The sequence below is a fragment of the Bombina bombina genome, chromosome 7 (genome assembly GCF_027579735.1).
Source record: "Bombina bombina isolate aBomBom1 chromosome 7, aBomBom1.pri, whole genome shotgun sequence".
In the NCBI taxonomy this organism is placed as follows: Eukaryota; Metazoa; Chordata; class Amphibia; order Anura; family Bombinatoridae; genus Bombina; species Bombina bombina.
In genome coordinates, this window is record NC_069505.1 from 307,515,836 (window position 1) to 307,537,173 (window position 21,338).

Genomic DNA, 21,338 nt, shown 5'->3' on the forward strand with positions numbered 1-21,338 from the left:
TTAGGGCATTTTCTGAAGTGATGCTTAATTCACAAGTGCTACAACATGGCTGACAGCCAGTTTGTAGTTACATATGCACTTAGTATGATGATATCAACCTCTAAATGCATACCACAATGTCTTCTAACATGTTAGTATCAGTTATCTATAGCGCTAATTTTGTTTTCCAGTGTATATTAGTATTAGGGATATGGTAGTTATGGAGTATGTAGCATTATAAATGTAACCGATAACCTGCTAGATATAGATGTATGTAAAACTCCATATATACTGGGTAAAGAAAAGTGGGGATACTTACTTAGATGTGCTAATTGCCTATGCAATAATTTCTGTTAAATTACTTTTAAGGAATTTAATCTCATGATTTTATCTCCACCATAATTTAAAATAATTTTTGATTTTGCCCTGGAATGAGCTTTACTTGGCAGCAAACAAAAACCTATCTACTTCTGAAAAGTTATAATAAGAACAAAACAGCTGTCCAGTAGTGGTTATTGTATTTGCTGCACTTACCCCAACAGGGGACTGCTGAGATGAATACTTGCTTAGATGTGCTAGTTGCCTATGCAATAATTTCTGTTAATACGTATATGTGTGTATGTATGTATGTATATATATGTGTGTGTGTGTGTGTGTATATGTATATGTGTGTGTATATGTATATGTATGTATATATATATATATATATATATATATATATATATATATATATACATACACACACTCGCACAGTGGTCGCCCCTAATTCGTAGAAATTAACTGTGTTTCCTGATAAAAATCTTTGTCTGTAGTTTGAAGCTAAACTGCTGGAGCAGCCTCTTCCAACATCTATTACTGAATACAAGAACCACCCTCTGTACGTGCTGAAGAGACACCTACTGAAATACGAAGCCATTTACCCAGACACTGCCGCCATCCTGGGGTCTTGCCGAGGAGAAGCAGTTTACTCCAGGTACAGAGAGAGACTGATCAGAACTGCTGTGACACTTATAACCGCTTAAGTAGGGCTCTGCTTATAATCTGGAATTAAAGACAAAATAGGCTGCTGTAAAATTACAGCAGTTACTGCATTTTATGCATATAAGGCTCAGGTTTTGTGACCACACTTTTGCCACCAGTCAGATGCTTCTTCAGGTAATGAGCCAGAAAAGACTACACACTGAAGTTTAACATAATGGCAGTAGAAAAAAACTATTGAAACATACATTTCTTTCATAAGGTGGTGAGCGTCCATGAGCGTTTGACATGCAGAATTTAACTCCTTGCCACCAGGAGGAGGCAAAGATACCATAAACACCAAGAGCTTTTGAACCCTCCCAGCTCCCTGCATATCTCAGTCTTGTCTTTGCTTCCACAGGAGTAAGTGAAAAATAGAGCTGCTCCAGATTCTATATTAAAAGGGGGGTTCTCAGAGCTATGTGAGACCGGTAATCCCCTTCAGACAACTGACTATGGACAGAGGGGTGTCAACTATTTTAGATACAATTTCACATATTTAATGTTTTTAGTTTAAGGGTATTAGCCCTGTAACACTATTTTCTACTGCTTTACAGAGAACGCTCCCAAGCTCTTGGTAGTTATTCACTTGGGGTGGGGTTTGAGTGCACTATTATATAAGTTACTGAGCATGTTTCCAAATTCTCGGCAGGCAAATTATCTTTTAGTGTGGTGGGTTGTGCGCACTACACTAGTGTTTTGGCAGCGCAAATGTTAACTTTTTATCTTGGTCTCCCTATCCCACACTTACAAGGTGAGACCTCCTTTCCCTAAGGAACATGGACAGAAAAAAACATGTCCCCTTTTCTCTTCAGACCATTCCTTGTTCTATCCATCATAGGATGGACAGAGCTGGGTCCTCTTTTTTCTGGGTGGCGTTGGAGTTCTGGTTCCCATTGTTGGTTTTACATATTGGGTTCCACTGTGGATGAGTTCCCGTGCTTGGGTGTTATGCTTTATTCACAGATTATCAAGGAACTTTTTTTATAATAATGCAAGAAGTATGGTGGTCTCGAATTTGCAAGACGTGATGTATGGCTGGAGCATTGGGAGGCAGGTGCAGCATCTAAATTTATTAAACCTATAAAATGTATTAAAGCTGAAAAACAGTTTGATTACCTGATTGCAAAGAAAACTGGAGGGGGGGGGGGGGGGGGACAGGTGCAGTGAGGAAATCTGCAACATTTGTTTTTTATTTTTGCTTGTCAGCCTATATATGGGAAAGTACCACTACGTGGTTTACCAAAAAATGGTTCAATTTTGCCCCTAGTGGTTACTGCCTAGCAGAAGATAAGTATGGGCAGATCAGGCAGTAACCACTAGAGGCAATATTGAACCATTTTTTTAGTAAACCACGTAGTGGTACTTTCCCATATTTAGGCTGTGCACAGTGTTATAGTGTATTAAAAGGCAGAGAGATATCACACCCCTATACAGGGAAAATGTTTACAATTCCAGGTTATTCCACATACCTGGTATAGGTATTAAACTGCCCATGTGGACCTCTGTACATAGGTGAAACTACCCAAATAGCTGAGGATTGCTTCTATCAGCACAAATCCAATATTAGAAATAAAAATACCGCTCACCTCCCAGTACCTACACATTTCTTAGCAAAAGGCCATCAGGCAAGTCAGTTGAGGTTTATGGTTATAGACCAAGCTAGAAAGAAATTACAGGTAGGGGATAGAATCAACCATTTACTGTATAAAGAAGCCAAATTGATATGAAAATTGGATACTATGTCCCCTAGGGGACTAAACAAAGAATTTTATTTGATGTCCTTTATTTAATGTTTAGTTATAGGTGGCTATTTTGGTGTTAAATGAAAAAGCCCCTTGACATAATAGCTGTGTATTACATTCCTATGGGTGATATAATCTAATACAGGCAGTCTAGGGTTAAGGTATGGAGGGTTGTATATTGAAGCTGATGTCATAATGATGTAAGGTTATTACGTGCTCCTATGAGGCCTGAGGATTGGTCACCCATTGTATGTGTTTGACATAAATTGAATCATGTTTTCATTGTGTGTTCACGTGAGAAAGGGGCAGGAGCCCTGAAACGTTGCTCTATTAAAGGTTTTTATTTCCTTTACCTGGAGTGCTACTTTCTTTCTTTTGTTCACTATGTTGATTGTGGATTCTTGAGGGGGACCATGAAGGTTTGAGTACCCTTATTCACAAGTGTGTGGAAGTTCAGATTGGCAACAAACGGGAGTGCTGATCTAAACTTTAAACTTTACCAGCAATATAATATGTTACCATAGGAATGGTGAGGTATAATTACTTACACCGACATCCTTAAGGCAGCAATCCTCTTACAAAAGATATCTCCGGTATTCCATGTGTGGTTCCTGTATTAGAACCCTCTGTGACAACTGCTCACTCTGCAACTCGGTATACAGCTTTGTAGTTAAACCTGTTTTTGCGCTTTGTGAATCATGGGCTGGTTCTTTCGGCTCACTACGGAAGCCTGGAGAGGTCAGATTTAGAGCCACGTGTTTCATACACAGCCTTTGTCAAGCTCTGATCGATATCCTGAGTTTCTCTGCTTTATAGTGGACTTCTTAAAGGTTGGACACAATATGACTGGGCACAGTTTGGATGCTCATACCCATAATTGCATAGATTTTTATATTACATCCATTACAGTAATTTTAACATTTCATCATACAACTAAGAAAAATAAGAATGTAAAAACCTAACTTGTAAAATAGCAACACATTTAAAGGGACACAGTATACTGTAAAATTGTTTTTACCTTAAAGGGACACTGAACCCAATTTTTTTCTATCGTGATTCAGATAGAGCATGCAATTTTAAGCAACTTTCTAATTTACTCCTATTAAATTCTTTTCATTCTCTTGGAATCTTTATTTGAAATGCAAGAATGTAAGTTACACTGTGTTGTTCTTGCTGATTGGTGGGTAAATTCATCTACCAATAACCAAGTGCTTTCCATGGTTCTGAACCGAAAAAAATAGCTTAGATGCCTTCTTTTTCAAATAAAGAAAGCAAGAGAATGAAGAAAAATTGATAATAGGAGTAAATTAGGAAGTTGTTTAAAATTGCATGCTCTATCTGAATCACAATAGACAAAATGTGGGTTCAGTGTCCCTTTAATGTGTTGCCAATTACTTTTTTTTACCAGCTGCAGAGTATAAAATGTATGAAAATTTACTTTTTAAGGTTTATTTGTGTATATTAATTAGCTGGTTTTGTGTTTTGAAGCAACAACCTAATAAAATGGGTTGAGCTTGTATGTATAATCGGATCTCACTACTTTATCACATTGTGTACATATACCTGCTTCTTTATCTTATATCTGTCCATAAACCAATCAAACTAGAGTAAAGGTAAAAGAGTACAGGTAAAATAATAAGCTAATTCTGAAACCATGGTTACTAACCTGCTCTCACCCATCAGCTGATTATTTCACCTGTGCTCTAGTTCAGTTATTATGAAGACCTGGCCTGCTAGGGGTACTTGAAGACTGCGGTTGAGAAACACTGGTGTAGAGGAGCCATTTCTAATGGCATGTGAAGTTATCAGTGGAGTGAGGTGCCAACAAAAGTTGGTCTTAATACAGCTTTCAAGCATGTCTGCACTAAGCAATCCTCTTCCTGCATTATATAAGATTGTATGCCAAGTTTGTACGTCAATTTCCTTACTGAGGTCTTTTTCCCACTTAATTTGTAAAGGGGTTTTAGTGTTCCCTGTGGCAGATTGGATTGCCTGGTATATTTTTGTTATAGTTTTCTTAGGTCTTGTTGACGTGCTACATATGATTTCTAGTGTGGTAAGAGATTTACTTGAACCTGCCGGTATAAGGTGTTGTATGGTAGAGGAGATTTGTAGGTATAAGAACCAATTAAGTTTGGTTGGGTGAAGTTTTTCTTGTAGTTGAGTGTAGGTAAGTATTTTACCCCTTTCTAATAGATCCGCTATCCTATATAACCCTCTATTTTCCCACTTCTTAATTATTGGAGTATGTTCTAGTTTAATTATGCATCTAAGCGGTGTTTTGACAGAATTTTGGGGTAGTAGCTTAAGAGTTGAGGTGAGCTTGGACCACTGCTTAATCATGAAGTCTGAAATTGGGAATTTGATATGATTCCTACCTGAGCAATACTTCAGGTCCCACAGAACCATCGTTTGTGGCTCTGCTTCTATAATGTCTGACTCGAGTTTTGTCCAGATGATATCTTTTTCTAAGTCATTAAGGAGGGTGGTTTGTGCAAGTCTGGCCGCCTGATAATAATCTTTGAAATTTGGTGCCCCGACCCCCCCCCCCCCCCCCCAATTTTCTATGTCTGTTGAGTATATTAGAGGAGATTCTAGCTCTTTTGTTGCCTCTTATGAAACTATTGGTGCGTTTTTGGAGATCATCTAGATCTTGTGTCGGGATACTTATAGGCAAGGTGCGGAACAAATATAGGATCCGCGGTAGCACTGTCATTTTAACCGCAGACAGCCTTCTGAGCCAAGAAAATCTTAGGCCTAGATTTAGAGTTCGGCGGTAAAAGGGCTGTTAACGCTCCGCGGGTTTTTTTCTGGCCGCACCATAAATTTAACTCTGGTATCGAGAGTTCAAACAAATGCTGCGTTAGGCTCCAAAAAAGGAGCGTAGAGCATTTTTACCGCAAATGCAACTCTCGATACCAGAGTTGCTTACGGACGCGGCCGGCCTCAAAAACGTGCTCGTGCACGATTCTCCCATAGGAAACAATGGGGCTGTTTGAGCTGAAAAAAAACCTAACACCTGCAAAAAAGCAGCGTTCAGCTCCTAACGCAGCCCCATTGTTTCCTATGGGGAAACACTTCCTACGTCTGCACCTAACACTCTAACATGTACCCCGAGTCTAAACACCCCTAACCTTACACTTATTAACCCCTAATCTGCCGCCCCCGCTATCGCTGACCCCTGCATTACACTTTTAACCCCTAATCTGCCGCTCCGTAAACCGCCGCCACCTACGTTATCCCTATGTACCCCTAATCTGCTGCCCTAACATCGCCGACCCCTATGTTATATTTATTAACCCCTAATCTGCCCCCCACAACGTCGCCGACACCTACCTACACTTATTAACCCCTAATCTGCCGAGCGGACCTGAGCGCTACTATAATAAAGTTATTAACCCCTAATCCGCCTCACTAACCCTATAATAAATAGTATTAACCCCTAATCTGCCCTCCCTAACATCGCCGACACCTACCTTCAATTATTAACCCCTAATCTGCCGACCGGAGCTCACCGCTATTCTAATAAATGTATTAACCCCTAAAGCTAAGTCTAACCCTAACACTAACACCCCCCTAACTTAAATATAATTTACATCTAACGAAATAAATTAACTCTTATTAAATAACTTATTCCTATTTAAAGCTAAATACTTACCTGTAAAATAAATCCTAATATAGCTACAATATAAATTACATTTATATTATAGCTATTTTAGGATTAATATTTATTTTACAGGCAACTTTGTAATTATTTTAACCAGGTACAATAGCTATTAAATAGTTAAGAACTATTTAATAGTTACCTAGTTAAAATAATTACAAATTGACCTGTAAAATAAATCCTAACCTAAGTTATAATTAAACCTAACACTACCCTATCAATAAAATAATTAAATAAACTACCTACAATTACCTACAATTAACCTAACACTACACTATCAATAAATTAAATAAACACAATTGCTACAAATAAATACAATTAAATAAACTATCTAAAGTACAAAAAATAAAAAAAAACTAAGTTACAGAAAATAAAAAAATATTTACAAACATAAGAAAAATATTACAACAATTTTAAACTAATTACACCTACTCTAAGCCCCCTAATAAAATAACAAAGACCCCCAAAATAAAAAATTCCCTACCCTATTCTAAAATACAAAAATTACAAGCTCTTTTACCTTACCAGCCCTGAACAGGGCCCTTTGCGGGGCATGCCCCAAGAATTTCAGCTCTTTTGCCTGTAAAAAAAAACATACAATACCCCCCCCCCAACATTACAACCCACCACCCACATACCCCTAATCTAACCCAAACCCCCCTTAAATAAACCTAACACTAAGCCCCTGAAGATCTTCCTACCTTGTCTTCACCTCACCAGGTATCACCGATCCGTCCTGGCTCCAAGATCTTCATCCAACCCAAGCGGGTGTTGGCGATCCATAATCCGGTGCTCCAAAGTCTTCCTCCTATCCGGCAAGAAGAGGACATCCGGACCGGCAAACATCTTCTCCAAGCGGCATCTTCTATGTTCTTCCATCCGATGACGACCGGCTCCATCTTGAAGACCTCCAGCGCGGATCCATCCTCTTCTTCCGACGACTAGACGACGAATGACGGTTCCTTTAAGGGACGTCATCCAAGATGGCGTCCCTCGAATTCCGATTGGCTGATAGGATTCTATCAGCCAATCGGAATTACGGTAGGAATTTTCTGATTGGCTGATGGAATCAGCCAATCAGAATCAAGTTCAATCCGATTGGCCGATCCAATCAGCCAATCAGATTGAGCTCGCATTCTATTGGCTGATCGGAACAGCCAATAGAATGCGAGCTCAATCTGATTGGCTGATTGGATCAGCCAATCGGATTGAACTTGATTCTGATTGGCTGATTCCATCAGCCAATCAGAAAATTCCTACCTTAATTCCGATTGGCTGATAGAATCCTATCAGCCAATCGGAATTCGAGGGACGCCATCTTGGATGACGTCCCTTAAAGGAACCGTCATTCGTCGGGAGACATCGGAAGAAAAGGATGGATCCGCGTCGCCTGCTTCAAGATGGACCCGCTCCGCACCGGATGGAAGAAGATAGAAGATGCGGCTTGGAGAAGATGTTTGCCGGTCCGGATGTCCTCTTCTTGCCGGATAGGATGAAGACTTTGGAGCCTCTTCTGGACCTCTTCAGCACCGGATTATGGATCGCCAACCCCCGCTTGGGTTGGATGAAGATCTTGGAGCCAGGACGGATCGGTGAACCTGGTATGGTGAAGACAAGGTAGGAAGATCTTCAGGGGATTAGTGTTAGGTTTATTTAAGGGGGGTTTGGGTTAGATTAGGGGTATGTGGGTGGTGGGTTGTAATGTTGGGGGGGGGGTATTGTATGTTTTCTTTTACAGGCAAAAGAGCTGAACTTCTTGGGGCATGCCCCGCAAAGGGCCCTGTTCAGGGCTGGTAAGGTAAAAGAGCTTGTAATTTTTGTATTTTAGAATAGGGTAGGGAATTTTTTATTTTGGGGGTCTTTGTTATTTTATTAGGGGGCTTAGAGTAGGTGTAATTAGTTTAAAATTGTTGTAATATTTTTCTTATGTTTGTAAATATTTTTTTATTTTCTGTAACTTAGTTCTTTTTTATTTTTTGTACTTTAGATAGTTTATTTAATTGTATTTATTTGTAGCAATTGTGTTTAATTAATTTATTGATAGTGTAGTGTTAGGTTAATTGTAGGTAATTGTAGGTAGTTTATTTAATTATTTTATTGATAGGGTAGTGTTAGGTTTAATTATAACTTAGGTTAGGATTTATTTTACAGGTCAATTTGTAATTATTTTAACTAGGTAACTATTAAATAGTTCTTAACTATTTAATAGCTATTGTACCTGGTTAAAATAATTACAAAGTTGCCTGTAAAATAAATATTAATCCTAAAATAGCTATAATATAAATGTAATTTATATTGTAGCTATATTAGGATTTATTTTACAGGTAAGTATTTAGCTTTAAATAGGAATAAGTTATTTAATAAGAGTTAATTTATTTCGTTAGATGTAAATTATATTTAAGTTAGGGGGGTGTTAGTGTTAGGGTTAGACTTAGCTTTAGGGGTTAATACATTTATTAGAATAGCGGTGAGCTCCGGTCGGCAGATTAGGGGTTAATAATTGAAGTTAGGTGTCGGCGATGTTAGGGAGGGCAGATTAGGGGTTAATACTATTTATGATAGGGTTAGTGAGGCGGATTAGGGGTTAATACATTTATTATAGTAGCGCTCAGGTCCGCTCGGCAGATTAGGGGTTAATAAGTGTAGGCAGGTGTCGGCGACGTTGTGGGGGGCAGATTAGGGGTTAATAAATATAACATAGGGGTCGGCGATGTTAGGGGCAGCAGATTAGGGGTACATAGGGATAACGTAGGTGGCGGCGATTTGCGGTCGGAAGATTAGGGGTTAATTATTTTAAGTAGCTTGCGGCGACGTTGTGGGGGGCAAGTTAGGGGTTAATAAATATAATATAGGGGTCGGCGGGGTTAGGGGCAGCAGATTAGGGGTACATAAGTATAACGTAGGTGGCGGTCGGCAGATTAGGGGTTAAAAATTGTAATCGAGTGGCGGCGATGTGGGGGGACCTCGGTTTAGGGGTACATAGGTAGTTTATGGGTGTTAGTGTACTTTAGGGTACAGTAGTTAAGAGCTTTATAAACCGGCGTTAGCCAGAAAGCTCTTAACTCCTGCTATTTTCAGGCGGCTGGAATCTTGTCGTTAGAGCTCTAACGCTCACTGCAGAAACGACTCTAAATACCGGCGTTAGAAAGATCCCATTGAAAAGATAGGCTACGCAAATGGCGTAGGGGGATCTGCGGTATGGAAAAGTCGCGGCTGAAAAGTGAGCGTTAGACCCTTTAATCACTGACTCCAAATACCAGCGGGCGCCCAAAACCAGCGTTAGGAGCCTCTAACGCTGGTTTTGACGGCTACCGCCGAACTCTAAATCTAGGCCTTAGTTTGCTCCAGCTACTCAGGTCCTGTTTGATAGATTTATATAGTGGGGGATAGTTGGCCTGGTATAGTTCTGATGAGCTTCTTATAAGGTTAATCCCCAAATATCTAAGGTGTTGTTTGATCCATTTAAATTCAAAGTTTAATTCGATCAGCTTTTTAGTGTGATCTGGTAGCTCTATGGGCATAGCCTCACATTTCTTTAAGTTTACTTTATATCCGGAAATTTTGGAAAATAGCTCAAGAGTTTTATAAAGGTTTGGTAGTGTGAGCAAGGGTCTGGTCAGAGAGAGCAGGATGTCGTCCGCAAAGAGAGTAAGCTTATATTCCTTCCGTTTAATAGTAATCCCTGAGATGTCTGGGGAGTTTCTAATGTGTTGGGCCAGGGGTTCTATGCATAATGCGAACAGCAGACGGGATAATGGGCACCCTTAACGAGTGCCATTGAGAACTGCAAATTTATCAGACTGATGACTCATAGCCCTAACTCGCGCTGTAGGAGTGGAATATATATTTTTGATTGCTTCCAGGAATGGGCCCCCAATACCAACCCCCCTCAAAACCGCTTGCATAAAGTCCCAATCAACTCTATCAAACTGGAACTGAGAGAAGAAAGAATACACTTGGAAGCACTCCCAGGTCACTAATAAATAATATTGATATAATGAGATCAATAATGAAATCCAAGAATTAAGGAGACACAAACTTAACTGGAGTTAAAATATAACTTTTATTGGGGTCAAAGAATTAAAATAGGAAAAACTTTAAAAACACACTTAAGCACCGACTGTAGTCAGCTTGGCTTGGCGTGACAATATCACGTTATGCAGAGATATCGCCAACAAATACTCTTGTGTGCAATTGTCTTACAATTAATTTACCTGCTAACAGTCAGTGGGATAGAAAAATATATTCACACTGATAATTAATATTAGATCTATGCAGGTGTAAGACGCAGAGTATTTCTGATTGAAAGTCTCTAGTGTTGAGAAATTGAAAAGTAATTCAAAGCTGTGTATAGGGTGAATAATATTCAACTAACTTATGGGTGAGTATGGTACCCTGGTGCAATTGAGGGATCTGTCTCAAGATATCATCATGTATCACTAAGCATTATTAGATAACCGATGTAAATCTCTGCTGCCGCGTCCAAAGAGAGCAACAGAGAAGGCGTTTTTGTCTCGTGTAAATAGTCAAGCAGGGCTACCATTCTCCTAATATTATCTGGAGCCTCTCTGTTTTTAATGAAGCCAACCTGATCAGGGTGAATTAATTTGGGGAGGAGATGTTTGAGGCGTTAGCTAAAATTTTTGTGAAGATTTTTAAATCCTGATTTATCAGGGAGATTGGTCTATAATTGTAACATGATGTTTTATCCTTTCCTGGTTTGGGGATAACTATAATTTTGGCTTCTAAAAGTTCGGGGGGGATGGTGTGACCTTGCAGAATTTGACTAGATGAGATGTAAGAGATGATTCATAGCCCTAACTCGCGCTGTAGGAGTGGAATATATATTTCTGATTGCTTCCAGGAATGGGCCCCCAATGCCAACCCCCCTCAAAACCGCTTGCATAAAGTCCCAATCAAATATGTGTGCACACATATACTGGCACACATACGTGTGCACACATATACAGACATAGACCCATATATACGTGTGCACACATATATAAAGACACACATACGCCTATACACAGATATTCAGACATAGACACACATACGTGTGCACATATATATATATATATATATATATATATGCAGTCTATGAGTAAGGCTCCATAGGAGCTGAAACGCGTCAGACAAGCCCATCCTTAGTGCTCCTAACAGCCCTTACTACCTGGCCATGTTACTGCTATGCCTGCAAATTAGTTTTGTATACATGTTTTTGCAGAGCTGCTGTTTTTACGCGCTATTTGTTTGCCAATAAAAGAACCTTTTTTTGAGAAGCTGGTCCGGACTTTCTTCTGTTTTTTCTATCCGTGGGATAACGGATGTGTTCGTGAAAACAACCTACCTAGATCCCCTATCACTGTGTGGGGCCATCATATATCCTTTTTTCAAATATACTAACAAATTACAGTATTAAGGTTTGTTCAAAATTGTATACACTGCATAGAATTGATATTGAGTTCAAGTGTTTGTAAAATCTTACTATAAATGTGGTATATTCGTTCATTTATTACTTATATGTGAGTTATTTAAACTCTTAGAGAGCGCAGTTTTTGGGTATTTTATCACTCTCAGGAGTGATTTATACTTTAATTTTGTTGTGCTGTGCTGTCCCCAGAGTCACAGGCAGTTAACCCCAGACAGGGGTGCAAGAACCATAGGGGAAATTACAAAACAAATTAATACAACACACAGAGAAAACCCTGCACTCATTAGCAAGCTCTCAGCTAAGATTAAAAAAACACACACACACACGTGTGCACACATGTACAGAGACACACACACATAAATACACCTATACACAGACACACATACATGTGCACACAGACACACACTTATATGGCATCAGTGGTTTAGGTCAAGTGTGACTTGGTTAGCTATATGGGATAAGCCAATAAGATCAGTCCTAAGACATGAGCTTCATTTGTCTTGTTGCCTTATCCTGCAGGTCCTGTGTTCAAGTTCTGCATTCAAGAGACACCTGGCTGAAAGAGGCCCGTGTGGTGAGACTCGGCGAGGTGCCCTATAAGGTATGAGACCTTGCATGTCTGTAGCACTAGTTTATAGTGAGATCCTTTATAACACCGTCCTAGACCAATATATCTTCTTCCTGTACTAAAACATATTATCTTTCGGCAGAAACAGCATAAACTTTCCCCAAACAGAAGCTTGTTGGACACTTAAATAGACTTTTTCACCCAGGGTAGGGACCAGCAGTGCTCTGTAGGTCCTGAGCTGTACTTCTACTGTGTTTTTAAAAAACTTTACTGGGGGGGTTAAAAATATAGTAGTGCAGGGTCGTTACAAGTACATGCTTTAACCAATTAGAACATGTATTTTTTTTCATCTATTATGTCCCTTAAAGCTGATATTACTGCACTAGTTCACACTAACTAAATATTAGGCATGTGCGTTCGGAGGTTTCGGATGCCTCTGGATGCGGTAGAAGGACGGCCACTAGCAATTAGCTCTTTTCGGAGCCGAATCTCTGCATGTGAAAGTACAACACTCCAAAAATAGCAGAACACTACAAGTGGCGCCTTCATCTGAAACCTCCGAATGCACCTGGCTACTATATATAAATAGCAGCGGTTTAAGTACTTACTCAAGCAGCATATTTTTCTTTTAAGTATAAACGCAGAAATACCTTATTTTGACTTTAAAATATACTCTTAGAGCAGATGAGTTTGCATAAAAATATTGTTTGTGAAAATGTATTATTTGTAATCCATAAGAAATTGATAATTTTTAGAGGGCCTGATTACTTGTGCAGTACATATATAAAACATTTATCCTTTAGTAATGCGGCACTTAATTACTAATATATATTGTGCATATATAAAACATTCAGGGCCATATTACGAGTAGAGCACAAAATTGTGCTTTAGCAAGCGTGATATGTGCACTCCATTCAATAATAACGGTGCAAGCAAATGTGCGCTGGTGTTACAAGTTGAGCGCAATGCGAATGCGACCTCATGTTCGCATCGCAGGGAAGCTTTGCGTCTCTGAGAGCACACTTCCATAGGCTCCAGTGGCAGCCTCATTCTCATGCTGTGAGACACAGAGAACCTGTTTATCGTGCGCCCTTAACTGGGGGTGGATTTGTCAGTTTACGGACACGCAATAACGTATCGCTCCCCTTGTAATCTAGCACTTATTGTGTACGCAGATCTTTTGTAATGCAAGACTTACAAAGACAGTCTAGTCCAAAATAAACTTTTATGATTCCGATAGAGAATGTAATTTTAAACAATTTTCCAATTTAGTTTTATTACCAATTTTGCTTTGTTTTCTTGGTACTCTTAGTTGAAAGCTCAACCTAGGAGGTTCATATGCTAATTTCTAAGCCCTTGAAAGCCGCCTCTTCTCTCAGGGCATTTTTACAGTTTTTCACCACTAGAGGGTGTTAGTTCATGTGTGTCATATAGACTGTGCTCACGCACGTGGAGTTCCAGTGAGCCAGCTCTGATTGGCTAAAATGCATGTCTGTCAAAAGAACTGAAATAAGGGGGCCGTTTGCAGAGGCTTAGATACAAGATAATCACAGAGGTGAAAAGTATATTAATATAACAGTGTTGGTTATACAAAACTAGGGAATGGGTAATAAAGGGATTATCTATCTTTTTAAACAATGCAAATTCTGGTGTAGACTGTCCCTTTAATTACTAATATATACTGTGCATATACATTTATTTTGTGTGCAGACATTTGGTAATGTGGCAATTAATAACGGATATATCCTATGCATATATAAACATGTATTGTGTGTGCAGACCTTTTGTAATGCAGCACTTAATTGCTGATATATACTGTGCATATATAAACATTTGTGTGTGCAGACCTTTTGTAATGCTTCACTTAATTACTGATATATACTGTGCATACATAAACATTTATTGTATGTGTAGACCTAATGTTATGTGGCACTTAATTACTGATATATACTAAGCATATATAAACATTTATTGTATGTGCAGACCTTTTGTAATGCAGAGCTTAATTACTGATATATACTGTTGTGTGTGCAGACCTTTTGTAATGCACTAATAAAATGCTAATACATACTGCACATGCAAGATATAAGAGGGGCGCCCTAAAAGGGGATATATCTAAAATCCTAAAAGGGTAGTGCTAAATAGCAAGGTCTTATATATAATATGACACAAACATAAACTTCATAAGAGAAAGATTAAGATGATGTACTGGTCATGAGACTATACAGTCTAAATAATTACAGCAAGATAGATGTAATAGATACCTCCTAAGAGAAAGACAAAATAAGAAAATATATATACACAATGGTAAAGAGGTAGCTCAATCTCAGATTAACTTAATTCACAATAGTGTGTGAATTGATAGGTCCAATGCGCTATGTAACATACATATGGAGGGAGATATAATCTCAAAGTGATATAGTCTCTAATAATGATGGTGGAAATTCACTGAGGTGGAAAACAGGCAGCTATCTGTGGAGATCCAGGCCGGGATCCAAAGCAGCAATCTACAAAGACAAGAAGAGACAGAAGCGCCACATGGCCCAATATTGTCTTCTCCAGAAATGAAATAGATGTGTGTGCACAGAGTAAACTCACATTGATCCCATTGTGAGTACCTTTCTATTAACACACTGACTCACCTGTGTTAAGACAATACTAGGCCATATAGGCACCTGTGTCCTTTTATGTCGTTTTAATATAGACACCATACCTATACCGGAGATTGGTCCCCTGGGTGACTGTAAGAAATCCCAGACTGCTGCTATAACACTATTTGAGGTGCTTCCACAAATGTGAGTTTACTCTGTGCACACACATCTATTTCATTTCTGGACCAGACAATATTGGGCCATGTGGCGCTTCTGTCTCTTCTTGTCTTTGTACATACTGCACATGTATGATAAAAACATGTGGGTTGTAAAAACATATTTGGTTTCTTTTAGGGTGGATTTGATTTAAAGGGACATGAAAACCAAAATTTTTCTTTCATGATTCAGATTAGCCAATCACAAAAGACAAATGTGTGCAGGCACCAATCAGCAGCTAGCTCCCACTGGTGTAGGATATGTGCATATTCGTTTTCAACAAGGTATACCGAGAGCCGAAGCACATTTGAAATGAGAAATTAATTTATGTGTCTTAAAATAACATGCTCTATTTGAATCATGCAAGTTTAATGTTGACTTTCCTATCCCTTTAAATAAAATTGATTTAAATCACTAGTCAGTAAGACTGTTTTTAAACTAGTTTCATTTTTAGAATAATAACTTTTCAGATTATTTTTCCAGTTATATCAGACCATTACTGATTTTGATTATATATCATTATATATACATAGAGAGAGATTATTAAAATGAATACAATTATTGGGAGGTGAATGATCTCCAGTTTCTTTTGTAAAATCATGGTTGTCACAGTCCTCCATAACATATGGGATATATTTCGCACCACTAGGAGGAGGTCAAGAGCTTTAAAACCCTCCCATCTCTCTCTAGTTTTGTTCTTGGCCTCAAAGGAGATGGTCAAGAATGGAGGTTGTTCCAGCTACATGCTTATGGATTACAAATTGGGAGCTCAGACCTATGTGAGACCCAGAGTTCCTGAGGAGTATCATTTACAAAGAAGAAGAAAAAGAAAGACTCTTCACTGCAGCTGAATGATACAGGGACACAGGAATACTCTGTTATGTGCATAGCATTTTCATAACGGTGTTTCAGCCCATCGGGGGTTCTGGTATTTCCTACTGCAATCCTCTGCGGTACTAGATACCTGCATTGGATGGACTCTCTACTGGATACTGCTGCAACTGCCTTGACATAGATGACATGCCTGGGAAGACACAGTCCAGAAGCTGTTGGTAGGTAGTCTAACACAGGTACAGCATAGCCAGGGGACTTAACCTGCACTACTCATGACACAATTTTTTTCTCCATATCATGCCCCTAACAGTTCTACTAGCATTGGCAACACTATAAGGGAAGTCTCTGGCAGCTTTTGGGTGAATGTTTTGAGCACTTAATAAATTGTGTGTATGGCATTCGCTTCATACATGATGCGGTACTATAGTGCAGGCTCGGTTAGGCTGGGGAACATATTTATCAGGGTTTATAGGGTTCTTATGCTTAATACACTTTGTATTTTACTTTTAAACATTCAAATGTTTTTTTTTATTATTATTATTATTATTATTGCCAAGTAACTGGCTGTACTCCTGGTGGTAGCCCCATCCTTTTTTTTTTTTTTTTTTTTTGTTCCCTGGCTTTTTTTCTCAGCTATCTGGAGCCTCTGACTAGATTTCAACTGCAACAGTTGGGGTCTGATCTTTAACAGATTCTAACTCCTTATTTTTAGTGCTTGCCAGTCCCAGGAAGGGGTGAGTACACATACAGGAGCTGCCATGTGGGTGCCTAAGGGATTCACTTAATTCTTCGGGTTTGTCAAACATACGATATTGGGAGATTGTACAAGTGTCTGAGGGAGTTTTGTTATAGTGTAGAGGGCTCTCTACCAGGTTTTCTCTGTACTGTTTATGTAACAGTATACAATGACACATTATATAATAAAGTACAAACATGGGAAAACATGTTTCTGACCCCACTGATATTTCTTTAGAGGAGTCAGTTTCTGATATCCCTCTAGTTACATATTTGCAAATCTGTTCCAGTATGCCAGGTCAACCAAATCTGTAAGAATTCTTTACCTAAAATTTTGCATGCAAACCAAACACAACCTTCCACTCAAAGGGAAGTTTACCCAATGCTTGTTACTCAGAGGGACTCTACTGATTTTACTCCTGAATTTAAAAGCAGCATGTATAAAATTGTGAAAGGTTGTTTGGCAGGAATCCCCAAACCAAGAAATCGTACATCTCAGAATTTATCTCAGTCTAATTAAGTTAATGTGCAAAACCGTCCCCTTCAACCCCAAGTTCCTGCTCTCTTACAGGGATCTGACTCTGAGGATGCAAATATATCTAGGTTTGATTGGAAAGTGTCATCAGATGAACAGGAGCCTGTGCTTGAGACTGTATTTGATAATGCCTTTTAGATTTAAGGTGTAGCATATCTGCAATTTATTGCAGGAGGTATTAAAGACATTAGAAAAACCTGCTGAAAACAAGTCTGTTAATCGGTTAAATATTGTTTTCAAAGCTCCATCAAAAATTCCACAGTTGTTTCAGGTCCCTGATTTAGCCAATTCCACAAGAATTTGGAAAATGTACCCCATTCCAGAACAGAATTTGGAAGTGTGGGAAACAATCCCTGAAGATGATCGTGCTAGTTCCACTTTCGCCAAACGTACAACTATCGCTTTGAAGGATAACACTTCGTTTAGAGACCTAATGGACTGCAAATTAGAGTTCTTCTAAAGGAAACGCTTCAAACAGGCCTTTTACTTAGACTGGCTGTTTCTCTCACCTGTTTGGCTGCAGCAGACTATTCCTCTACTGAGCTTTTACAGAACTGTATTAAAGCACTTAAAATGGCTCTCACATTCATGTGCGATGCAGTAATGTAGATTATTAAAGTGATTGTAAGCTTTAATACTTTAATCCACATTGTATAACAATATTTATAAAACCCCATGGGAGCCGGATTTACCGCACAGCTATTGGCTAAGAGGTGAAAACGTCACCTCTTAGCAAAACATTTTTTCAGACATGGGCCGCTGTAGCAGCTGAGAACCGCGATCGGTTGAAACAAATAAAGGAGCTTTCTACATGAAGTATCTTATACTTCATGAATGAAAGTCCCCTTTATTTGTTTCAATAGTCAATCCTAGCGTTTGTACCACGCTAGGATTTACTTTCACTTTAACGGTCAAATTTCAGCTTTATCTGTTCTTTTCCATAAGAAGTTGGCTAAACTTCCTGATGTTCATACCTTTGTTCAGACGTTGTAAGACCTGTTTTTTGTTCCTGGAATTTGAACCTATTTCTTTCAGCTTTTCAGGGTCCTCCATAGACATTAAGCTGTTGTCTTGGAAGGTAAGTTTCTTATTAGCTATCCACAAGGCTTGCTTGATGGCAGGTAAGTTGCCTCCTAAACTTATTTACAGCTCACTCTACTAGAGCTCTGGCAACATCATGGGCTTTTAAGAATGATGCATCTTTGGAGCAGATTTGCAAAGCTGCCACTTGGTCTTCCTTACATACTTTTCAAAATGTTATCGTTTTAATGTCTTTGTTTTTTCACAAACAGCTTTTGGCATGAAAGTCCATCAGCCCGCAGTGTTGGCTAAATAGGAACTGTCAGAGAAAGTATTTTCCCACCCTGTCCGTATCATAGCCCATCAGCTTGGGTATTAATACCATATGTTATGGAGGACTGTGGATTATCATCATTTTACGAAAACAAAATTTATGCTTTCCTGAAATTCTTTTCTTTTGGAATAATGATGGTCCACAGGCCCTGCCCGACAGTTCTGATGACACCTCTATAGACCCTGCTTTGCCTTTCCTATTCTCTGCTTGGCTGTACGTAAAGCTAGAGAGAGATGGGAGGTAGGAGGGTTTTAAAACTCTTGTATGGGTTCATGACCTCCTCCTAGTGGTGGGAAATATATCCCATTTGTTATGGAGGACTGTGGACCATCATCATTCCGAAAGATAATAATTTATCAGGTAAGTATACATTTTGTTTTTTTAATAAGTTATATATTCATATTTGATCAACGTTTCAGCTGTACTTTATTAGAAGGGGAAAAATGACTGTAAAGTAAAAATTCAAATTCATGATTCAGAAAGAAGAGAAATAATGGTTAATTTGCCTCCTCTTGGTATCCATTGTTGAAAAGCATACATCGGTAGGCTCAGAAGCAATGCACTACTGTGAACTAGCTGCTTGTCACTGTCTCACCCAATGTTCTCAGCTAGGCCATAGTGGGGGATTGCTCTCCTTCAACAAAGAATACTAAGAGAATGAAGCACCGTTTGATAATAGAAGTAAATCAGAAAATTGTATGCTCTATCTGAAACCCAAAAGTTTTCAGTTTCATGATAATGTCCCTTTAAGGTCTATTTCTCAATTCTGTATGTTTATATTGTAACATTTTTGCTGTGAAGAAGGGGGCATATTATTTCTGCAGACACAAATTCACAGCTTTGAGAACTACAAAACCAATAATATGTGATCATATCTTCAAGATAGAAAAAAATGCCCCAAATAATCTGACAGAAACCTCTGGGAGAGCATGGCATTGCGGATTAATGGAATTAATCTATATTTCTTTTTTAAGACACGATGAGTCCACGGATCATCTAATTACTAATGGGATATTCAACTCCTGGTCAGCAGGAGGAGGCAAAGAGCACCACAGCAGAGCTGTTAAATAGCTCCTCCCTTCCCTCCCATCCCAGTCATTCTCTTTGCCTACGTTAGTGATAGGCAGAGGTAAAGTGAGGTGTTAGATTCGATTCTTCAATCAAGAGTTTATTATTTTTAAAGTAGTACCCGAGTGTGCTGCTTTGTTCTAGGGTGTAGCCGTAGTCCATATCAGTCTCTTCAGTAGGGCTTTGGTGGCTTTAGAGCAATGGGAACTTGTGGGACATAATTCTAACTGCGCCTCCCATATATTCATGCTGCCCTAAATCTAGAATACCTGAGGGATATTTACTCAGGAACGTCTTCTTTTTCACAGGTCCATGGGAGGGAGAGGACCTCTTAAACCTGGTGAAATGCCTGTCTGTACGGCAGACATGTGAGGTAAGTGCCACTTTGTTTTTTCTGGGACTTTGCAAAAACTCAGAGGAAAGGGGAGCTCTTTACTCACAAACATTTATTCACTCTAAGGGCTCAGAGAAGTCACTTGAGTTGGGACATATATTCTCAGTTTTCTGTGGGAACATAGAATATATATGAGCAGGCACTGGGGTTAGGAGACATGGTTATTCAGGGCCTGGTGGTTTTACTGAGCGGTGGCTTATTTGTCTCAAAATGCTGACTGGGAGAGGAGGTTGCGTGTAGTAACACTCACGAAGGGTGGGGCTTCCGATTACGCGCTTTTTCACTGCGTTTCCGTGGTTATAGTCTCTACAGAGCAGGAACTCTGACTGTCTCTGACTTACTACGCATGGCTCTTGCTGCTACATGCGTTTTTAGGTGCGGATAGAGCTGTGACATATCCCTGTGGAGTCCGGATTGTTGCACAACAAGAAAGGAGGTTTTGCAGGTTCTGGAGTCAAGTAGGCACCTCAGCAGGGCTGCTGAGGTGTAGGGGTGTCGTTTATTTTTTGATTCTCAATTGTTATATACGATTGTTACTAGTGCAGGAAAAGAGTTGCACTTTTAAATTTAAAGACACAGTAACGTTTTTGCACTTAAAAATGTTTTTGGTTACAAATTCAATTTTTATTTCAAGATTGTATTATTGTGATCAGTATGGACCAAGGGGCTTTGCAAGATGTCACTTGCTCCCCTTTCTGATACTGAGGTTGTATCTTTCAGGTTTAAGCTAGAACAACTCCGCCTGTTACTTAAGGAGGTTTTAGCTACTTTGGACGACAGTGACACTACGGTCGTTGTTCCTAAAAAGTCCAGTAAGCTGAACAAGTGTTTCGAGGTTCCTTCCTCGACAGACGTGTTTCTGGTCCCTGACCGAGCTTCCTTATTGCTAAGGAGTGGGAAAGGCCAGATATACCTTTTTCTCCATCTCCTATATTTAAAAAGATGTTTCCCATAGCCGACTCTATTAAAGGGACAGTCAAGTAAAAAAATAAACTTTCATTTTTCAAATAGGGCATGTAATTTTAAACAACTTTCCAATTTACTTTTATCAACAATTTTGATTTGTACTCTTGGTATTCTAGTTGAAAGCAAACCTAGGAAGGCACATATGATAATTTCTAAGCCCTTGAAGGCCGCCTCTATTTTATTTACTTTTCACAGCAGGGGAGAGCAAGCTCATGTAGGCCATATAGATAGCATTGTGATC

General features: G+C 39.1%; 1 protein-coding gene across 2 annotated transcripts in view; it reads left to right on the forward strand.

The window, feature by feature from the left end:
• XPC (XPC complex subunit, DNA damage recognition and repair factor) overlaps positions 1 to 21,338 on the forward strand; it is an 88,256-nt gene that overhangs the window by 37,047 nt on the left and 29,871 nt on the right. For both annotated transcript variants that reach the window (XM_053720919.1, XM_053720920.1), the window contains exons 10-11: positions 792 to 952; positions 12,356 to 12,437. In XM_053720919.1, the coding sequence (XP_053576894.1) occupies positions 792 to 952; positions 12,356 to 12,437 (243 nt within the window). The remainder of the gene's footprint in view (positions 1 to 791; positions 953 to 12,355; positions 12,438 to 21,338) is intronic.